The sequence below is a fragment of the Octopus bimaculoides genome, chromosome 30, assembly GCF_046866305.1.
Source record: "Octopus bimaculoides isolate indiv1 chromosome 30, ASM4686630v1, whole genome shotgun sequence".
In the NCBI taxonomy this organism is placed as follows: domain Eukaryota; kingdom Metazoa; phylum Mollusca; class Cephalopoda; order Octopoda; family Octopodidae; genus Octopus; species Octopus bimaculoides.
Window position 1 is genome coordinate 5,279,003 of NC_142957.1, and position 10,000 is coordinate 5,289,002.

The 10,000-nt window shown below is 36.8% G+C and overlaps 1 protein-coding gene across 3 annotated transcripts in view; it reads right to left on the reverse strand.

Moving 5' to 3' along the window:
• Positions 1 to 10,000, reverse strand: part of LOC106874515 (uncharacterized) — a 90,019-nt gene that overhangs the window by 39,429 nt on the left and 40,590 nt on the right. For all 3 annotated transcript variants that reach the window (XM_089345797.1, XM_089345799.1, XM_089345798.1), the window contains 2 exons: positions 1,814 to 1,904; positions 258 to 335 (listed from right to left, as the gene is read on the reverse strand). In XM_089345797.1, coding sequence (XP_089201923.1) covers positions 258 to 335; positions 1,814 to 1,904 — 169 coding nt within the window. The remainder of the gene's footprint in view (positions 1 to 257; positions 336 to 1,813; positions 1,905 to 10,000) is intronic.

The following is a 10,000-nucleotide window of genomic DNA, read 5'->3' on the forward strand; positions in this document are numbered from 1 at the left end:
ATGCCAGTTGTATATTTCAGCATACAACTGTATTTCTTTATCAACCATGACAAGATATGAGGCATAGTTTACCTTGGCAGAATTTTTAGGTAGTCATCACCATCATCACCATCGTCATCATCATCATCTGGTGACCCATCAAAGGTTAGTTATTGATGTAAGTGTGGTATTTAACCAAGACATGTGAGCAAAACCCATGACACTACAAACATCACCTGAAACATATCAAATTTAAAATGCGAGTAGTGAGTACTGACCTCATCGATGTAAAATCCTGCTAAGGTCACTCCAAGTTTCCTGTTAGGAAGGGTCAGCGTCCTCATTCGAGTATCCATCTGAAAACAAACATCCAGGAGTCAGCAATTACATAAAAAGAAGCATTTACGTGTGTGTGTGTGTGTGTGTGTGTGTGTGTCTATACACATACATACATATATATTTGGTCATCCCATAAATAATGTTTTTTTTAATACTTCTTTTATTTTTCAAAATTGAGATAAACAAAACGGTTCTATATTTAAGAGATGAGGAATTACGTACATTCTTTACATTATTTACATTATTTACATTTGATGGATATTTGTCCTCATCTTGTTTGTTGTTAACACGTTTCGGCTGATATACCCTCCAGCCTTCATCAGGTGTCTTGGGGAAATTTTGAACCTGGGTTCTCATTTCTATGGTATTTTTCGATGTTGTTGTTATTATTTTTATTATTATTATTATCATCATTATTATTATTATTATTATTATTATTATTATTATTATTATTATTCAGGTCATGGAGTAGTAGTTAAGAGTGCGGGCTACTAACCCCAAGATTCCGAGTTTAATTCCAGGCATAATGATAATAATAATAATAATAATAACAATAATAATAATAATAATAATAACATCAAAAAATACCTTAGAAATGAGAACCCAGGTTCGAAATTTCCCCAAGACACTTGATAAAGGCTGGAGGGTATATCAGTCGAAACGTTGTGTTAACAACAAACAAGATGAGGACAAATATCCGTCAAATGTAAATAATGTAAATAATGAGATAAACAAAGGTCTTTTTTAATCTAAAATATACTCTCCTTCATTTTCTACAATGCTCTTCCATCTATCTGGTAGACTTGCAAAGTCCCGTCTTCTAAAATTCACTTGTCTGTGACGAAAAATGCTCCTCCAATACTGTTCTGACCTCATCTACAGAATTCATATTTTTTCTGTCCAAATGATTTTGAAGACTGCGGAATAAATGATAATCAGACGGGGCAATGTCTGGCAATTATGGTGGGTGGGGTATCGTTTCCCATTCAAATTGCTCCAGCCTTTGGAATGTCTCCCTTGCTATATGTGGCCAAGCGTTATCCTGATGGACGAACACCTTTCGTCTTGAAACCAAAGATGGTCGTTTTTCTTCTAGCTCAGGTGACGATGAATGGTTGTCATCATTGTTGTCATCATCACCACCAACACCATCATCATCATCAGTATCATTATTAGATTCATCATCACCACCACCACCACCACCATCATCATCATCATTTAACATTTGTTTCTTATGCTTGTATGGGTTGGATATTTCGACAGACTCCAATGGGTTGGAGGCTGTATTGATCTCTAGCATCTGCTTTTGTGTGGTTACTGCTCCAGCCTTTGGAATGTCATCCTTGTTGTGTGTGGCCAAGCATTATCCAGATGGAAGAACGCCTTTCATCTTGAAACCAAAGATGGTCGTTTTTCTTCTACCCACACACACACACAGACACAAGAGCGCACACATATACAGCAACAACAGTAGCAGCCAAAAGGGGGTACTCACTCTATCGACCATCGCAGCATAAAATTCCTGCATTTCTGTAATGGTCTCTTGCTTCCGGTTACCATTCTTTGTGCGCCCTTTGTTAAACCACCTGCAGGAGAATAAAAGGAATCAATGAGAGAACATACAAGAAGCTAAGCATGATGGGATATCAAAATAAAAATCAAATGTCAAAGAAAAATTGCAAAAGCATCCCCTAAAAATCATTGAATCCCTTCCCCAGAACACAACCCCCTTGTACCGACTCCCTCTACAGTGCCCTTATTACATGCCCCCACCTCTGGTTCCAATCCCTTGTCCACTTCACTTTACACACAAATCTGTAACTTCGGTGTTTGTCCTGGTCCCTGCCATTCACATCATCTCCATCTTTCCCTCCTATTCTTCCTCCCCATCTGAGTTGTCTATGCTTCTCTTCTAACAAGATTCCTTTTTCTCTCCACCAATACCATTCCAGTCAAGGGGTCTTGCCCTGCAAGTTACCTGGTGCCTTCACTGCTACTGGTGCAACATAAAAAAGACTGCAGTCCACACTGTAAAGTGGTTGCTGTTAGAAAGGGCATTCAACTGTAGAAACAAATCTAAAGCAAACCTTACAACCAGGAGCCAAATACTCAAAACATTAAGCAACATGCCTTCAGAAATCTAAACAGAGAACTTAAGATTAGCTTCTTTCAAGCAACAACAGACACCATACTCTTGTATGGATGCACTACATGGACTTTAAACATTTAGCTTTCAGGTAATGTTGTAAAGCTTATTTATTCACATTGTTTTGAATTAATCATGGATTATCTCATAGCTTTGAGATTTCAATGATGTGATTGTTTATTTTTAGAATGACATTGTAGGCTAGATGTGAGAGGCAGGATCTGGCCTTGTTTTGAATTAATCATGCATTATCTCATAGCTTTGAAATTTCACTGATGTGATTGTTTATTTTTAGAATGACATTGTAGGGTAGGTGTGAGAGGCTGGATCTGGTCTTGTTTTGAATTAATCATGCATTATCTCACAGCTTTGAGATTTCAATGATATGATTGTTTATTTTTAAGATGACGTTGTAGGGTAGGTCTGAGAGGCAGGATCTGGCCGTGTTTTGAATTAATCATGCATTATCTCATAGCTTTGAAATTTCAATGATATGGTTGTTTATTTTTAGAATGACATTGTAGGGTAGGTGTGTGAGGCTGGATCTGGTCGTCTCATAGCCTTGAAATTTCAATGATGTGATTATTTATTTTTACAATATATGGTAAGTATGAGATCAGGCCAGTTTGAACATAAAACAGGTGAGATATTTGGGCTGGATTTGGCCAGTTTAAATGCTGAAATGCTAACTAAAGCAAAGTAAAGAAAACGAGATAGAACATACACAATGCTTATGAGAGCAGCACTTAACATCAACTGAGAATCTCATATGACAACCAGCTTCTTTAGGATAATATTCTAAGAATAACCTCTACCATTGGAACATACAGAAGATTTCGGAAAACAGCATTTAACATCAACTGACAATCCCATACAACAAACCAGCTTCTTCATGATAATATTCTAAGAGTTACCTCCACCATAAAGGAAGAAAACTGAGATATTGTGGATGCTACTTTCATAGCAGTGTTTCAAATTCTGATATGGGAACCAAGACAGAAAAAGCGACCTAGAGGGTCATCTTGCCTGGACATTTGTTGACCAACTGGCTGAAGATTCTGGTCAACTGAAGAGCAATCTACCAAAAGTGATTCAGGTGAAGGAATTTTGGGGACAAGTGGTTGATGGTGTTCATCCGTGAATGACAAGGCAGACAGGTAGACCGTACCAATGTAAAAATGAAAAGTCTTGCTCAAGAACACAACACACTGCCCAGTTCGGGATTTGAAACTACAATCTTATGATCATGATATACGGTACTCATTTACAGTGGACTAGGCTGCAGCAATGTGAAGTGAAGAGCCTTGCTCAAGGACACAACAGAGTGCCTGGCCCAGGAATTGAACCTAGACACCTATGATAGTGAGGCCACTACTCTTAACACTAGATCATGTACTTTAATGAGTTTTTAATGCATAATTAGAAAATTCTCGTTTCATTAATTAAGCTGACAGTAATTTAGGTGCTGTTGTTGTTTATTTTTTGTTATATTTTTTTCATGGTTGTCATGTGGGGATTGTCTTGTCTTTAGACATTATTAGATTTTATCAGTGACAGGGTTGCTGCTGCTGCTAATGATGATGATGATGATGATGATGATGGTACTGATTGAGGTGATTGTTGTGATGATAATGATGGTGATGGTGGTGGTGGTTATGATGATGATGATGATGATGATGATGATGAACATGATGATAACAGTGGCAGTAGTGGTGGTGATGGTGCTGCTGCTGCTGCAGATGATGATGATGATGATGACGGTGGTGGTGGTGGTGGTGGTGGTGGTAATGATGATGATGATGTTGGTGATGATGATGGTGGTGGTGTTGATGATGATGATGGTGTGATGATGATGATGGTGATGATGGTGATGATGATGATGGTGATGATGGTGATGATGATGCTGGTGGTGATGGTGATGATGGTGATGATGGCGACTGTGATTGTGCTGAGGGTGTGGACTAAGAGTGGAGATGATGATGATGATGATGATGGTGGTGGTGATGATTGATGATTGATGATAGTAATTATTATGAATGCGAGTGAAATAAAGATCATGATGATGATGCAGGTGGTGGGGTAGGGATGGTATTGTTGGTGGTGGTGATGATGGTGATGATTGATGATTGATGATTGATGATAGCGATTATAGCCAATGTGCGTGCAATAATGATCGTACGGTGAACGTAGTGATGTTGCTGGTGGAGGCGAAGATGGTGATGATGGTAATGGTGGTGGTGATGCTGAGGATGGTGTGGGTGGTGCGGGTGGTGGGGCTGGTCATAGTGATGAGGATGACGACCACGATGATGATGTGAATGATCACAATGATGTTGAGGAGGAGGAGGAGGAGGAGGAGGAGGAGGAGAAGGAGGAGGAAGAGGAGGAGGAGAAGGAGGAGGAAGAGGAGGAGGAGAAGGAGGAGGAGTTGGAATAAAAGGAGGAAGAGGGTGATGATAATGGTAGTGGTGATGATGATGATGATGATGAGGAGGAGGAGGAGGGAGAGGCGAAGGTGGAGGAGGGAGAGGCGAAGGTGGAGGAGGGAGAGGCGAAGGTGGAGGAGGAATAAAAGGAGGAAGAGGGTAATGATAATGGTAGTGGTGATGATGATGATGATGATGATGAGGAGGAGGAGGAGGAGGAGGAGGAGGAGGAGGAGGAGGAATAAAAGGAGGAAGAGGGTGATGATAATGGTAGTGGTGATAATGATGATGATGATGATGAGGAGGAGGAGGAGGAGGAGGAGGAGGAGGAGGAAGAAAAGGAGGAAGAGGGTGATGATAATGATGATGATGATGATCATCATCATCATCATCATGGAGGTGATGGTGGTGATGATAATGCTGGTGTTGGTGGTAATGGAGTGATAACGGTGATGATGGTGGTGGTGGTGGTGGTGGTGGTGGTGAAGACGATGTTGGTGTTGATGTTGAAGATGGTATTGCTGATGATGATGATAACAGCTTTTACTGCAACAATAGACACGAAACTGATTTTGCCAATCAAAAAAAAAAAAAATACAAAAAAAAATAAAATAAAATAACTGCAAACAGAATATACACAAAACATAATAAATTGGAAACAAATGAATTTAGGTGAGAATGGCTGAGAGGCGAGACGTGAGGGAGAGGTGGGGTGCAGGAAAATTATGAGTATATTTATATATATAGGCACAGGAGTGGTTGTGTGGTAAGAAGCTTGCTCATCAACCACATGGTTCAGGGTTCAGTCCCATTGTGTGACACCTTGGGCAAGTGTCTTCTACTATAGCCTCAGGTTGACCAAAGCCTTGTGAATGGATTTGGTAGAAGGAAACTGAAAGAAGCACATCATATATATATATATATATATGATGTGCCCAATCTCCATTTTCTTTTTCTTCTCTCATATATATATATATATATATATATATATATATATATATATATATATGGGAGAATTTACGAAAAAAACAACAACAGACAAGGACAGGTGGTGTAAACAACAAAAGGATGTATTAGTTTGACGCTTGGGAATAGAGAAAGTCCTTAACGTTTTGAGTTACGCTCTTCAAAAGAAAGAATAAGGAGAAAAACAAGGAGAAAAACACGGAGAAAAAAAATTTGAATGTTGTGTTCAGTGATCTATCATGGCGACTGCCGGACAGAAAGTTCACACAGGAGAGCTATATATATATATATAATGTTATATTAAAAATAAACATAAATCTTGTTAAACACAGCTACCCAGGTTTCATGGTCAAAATAATTATTTTCACCGTTTATCAAGTTGAGAAGAAGACTGTTTGTCAGTTGTCTTTTGAGTGAATAGCCTTTAAACAAGAAATGGTAGTAAAGAAGAAGAGAAGAAAAGAAAAAAGCACAAGGGAGGTAACCAACATTACAATAATTCGATATCAGGCAGATGTCAACCAGATGTTAATGGTTTACTAAGTGTCTAGTGGTTTACTTTTAAATTCTGACAAGATGTATTTCTTGAAGTGTGGGAGCATTAAAAAAATCTCATTCCTGGAATTTATGTATTTATTGGAGGTTCTCAAGCGATACAGTTTTTCAAGAGAACACACTGAACATTTTTTGGACCCATTAATATAGGGTCTGGATTTGAAGAGGATTTTCTATTTGATGTCAAAACTGCTCCCTTTGTCTTTAAGTTTCCAAATTAAAGCCAAAAGGTCATTGGAAATCTCTAATCACAGTACCAAAAATTTGAAAGATGGTTGTTACATCTGGATTTAAATTTTCCTTCCATGGCTCTGATATAATGTTTGATCTCTGTACAACCATCTTTGTAGTTCAATGTATTTAATAAGATTGGTAGTCTTTTTATTTTAAAGTTATCTTTACTGTCTTAGCTGATCGAGTGCTTTTCTACTTGTTGAGGCATAACCACATAATACGTATATATAGTTTTCTTTCCTTCTTCTCACCTTGATATACTACTTAACCACTCTTTTGATAATGGATTCACCTAAGGATGTACTTGAAGAAGGACTTATTCAAATGGATTTAATCAAGCCTGCTTACCCTCCTGAACATAATGAACCATAATGAACTGCAATGAAGAGCATTAAAGAGGAACTTTCCTTCCGCTCTCTATCATACATTTCTTCATACATTTCTCCAATAATGGAATACTTGGCTTATAGAGTCTTCTATTGATACAATGATCCAATAACTGGGATATCTCAGAAATAACTGTCAGAAACTTTCTCTGCTACCTTTACCAGTTTTGTATTATCTAACTATTTTAAAATTGAATTAAATGTATTTAAATGCCATAGTCCTACTTTGACTAATCATTTGCCTTCCTTACTACTTTACCCATAATATATATATACACATATATATATATAGCAATAAGAAAATGGAGGGGAATATGAGGTACTCATCAATTTGCAGACACTGTACTCTGTTGATTAATCTGTTTATTTTATAACCAAAATGACAATAAAGACAATATACAGACACTTATGACACACTATGTCATATCAACAATTAAGATTTCAAATTTAAAGGACATCTAGCAATCGGAGAAGGGACAAAATCTTACAGCTGTTTCGGCCTAGTGTTGGCATGCCCCATTCTATCTATATAGCTCCAGTATGCTGGAGTAATTGGTAGATGAAAATGATGCAATGGGGGTGCATGCATGATTCACTAGGCCTCTTCAGAGATTCGCAAAATTCAATTCATGAATTTTATAAAATTCAAATACAAATGTAAAAATAAAACTAGAAAAATAGAAAGGCATATAAAAAAAAAAACATACAAAAAGCATATAAAAAAACCATATATATATATATATATATATATATATATATAAAAGTCTTTTCCAATCACTGCTTCTCTAAATGTCCTGAAGAAGGAGTCTTCACCCGAAATATAGAAATACAAGGTAAAACTGCAACTCTGTTCTATTTTATTTTCAATTTGTAGTTTACTTTATACCTTCTCACATTGTTTCGGCTTTATACAACTATATATATATATATATATATATATATATATATATATATATATATATATATATATATATATATATATAGGTAGGGGGTCTCTGCATCACGTCCTCGCGTTGTTGTTTTTCTGTTTTGAACTTATATAATATATATATATATATATATATATATATATATATATATATATATAGATATAGATTTGATATAATTTTTTAAAATACATGTTTATTACAGATTTCTCAGACTTCTACTAATGCATGTGGAGGGGTAATGGCCCAGTGGTTAGGGCAGCGGACTCGCAGTCATAGGATTGCGGTTTCGATTCCCAGACCGGGCATTGTGAGTGTTTATTGAGCGAAAACACCTAAAGCTCCACGAGGCTCCGGCAGGGGATGGTGGCGAACCCTGCTGAACTCTTTCACCACAACTTTCTCTCACTCTTACTTCCTGTTTCTGTTGTGCCTGTAATTCAAAGGGTCAGCCTTGTCACACTCCGTGTCACGCTGAATATCCCCCGAGAACTACGTTAAGGGTACACGTGTCTGTGAAGTGCTCAGCCACTTGCACGTTAATTTCACGAGCAGGCTGTTCCGTTGATCGGATCAACTGGAACCCTCGACGTCGTAAGCGACGGAGTGCCAACAACAACAACTAATGCATGTGCAATGGTGTACAGTAACCTTTTTTTATACCATCCCTGGTCTGAGTAAAATGTTCCTGGCCAGACTACAGTTAATGCACATGAGCCAACACAACTAACCTGTCATTTGAATTTCTGCTTGGCAAACATTGCATGTTTGAATATCTCTACAACTCTGATTACATTCTCTTTATTTCTTTTTTCAGTTAATATTCTTCATTTATTCCTCATTGCCTTTTAGTATTAAATGCATGTTCTGTTAATAACTGCTTTGCAAACCTTCATCTTGTATCTGTCTGCTTTGAATTTTACATTTTCATCTGTTGCATGCTTTTCCAGCATTCTACTAAGAATTAATATTGTGCCGCACCGACTTTTCTTCCTCACATGACTTCCAGAAAAATGATTATTTTTAAATGAAATTTCCTAAAAATACACTTCAAGTGGTGTAGATTACGATTACATCACATGGAAGAGTTCTGATGTTTATAATGAAACGTTTTTTTTTTTTTGTTTGCCTTTGTTTTCCAATAAACTCTGTTGTGTTATCCTTTTTTCTTTCTCTGGATTTTTCAAATTGTAAACATAATTTATGAACGCTCATTGTTTTTGAAAAGCATTAATTTAAAAGCATTAATTAAAAGTATTACGTAAAAGTATTATTTTGGAACATTGCTTAAACAGAAACACAATTTCATGACTTTGATTGTATGAAGTTTATGACGTTTATAATAATACTACCACCAAAAAAAAAAAAGAAATGAAATCAAAAGTGTGAGCTTGAAGCAGCCATTTTTGCATGTGTTGTTCACAAAGGTTTTTAAACAAAGAAACAGAAAGATAAGCATTCCTTTAAACTTTCATTTCATATTTCAAAACAATAACCAGAAAGGGAATATTTAAAAAACAAAAGAAAACCAAGTGCTGTTTAGCAGCTGATCATCGGAAACAAATAACTGTGACTATTGGAAATTAGAACTTTCCAGTTATAATGTATTACTCTTACATGTGTATAGAGTCCTGTAGTCTATTGCTTTTGGTGAATCAACAAACATATACATATATATATATATATATATATATATATATATATATACACACACACATATCGTCCAACCCATACTAGCATGGAAAGCAGACGTTAAACGATGATGATGATGATGATATATATACATATATATATATATATATATATACTCTTTTACTTGTTTCAGTCATTTGACTGCGGCCATGCTGGAGCACCGCCTTTAGTCGAGCAAATCGACCTCAGGACTTATTCTTTGGAAGCCTAGTACTTATCCTATCGGTCTCTTTTGCCGAACCGCTAAGTTACAGAGACGTAAACACACCAGCATCGGTTGTCAAGCGATGTTGGGGGGTGCCAAACACAGACACACAAACATATACACACACATACATATATATATATATA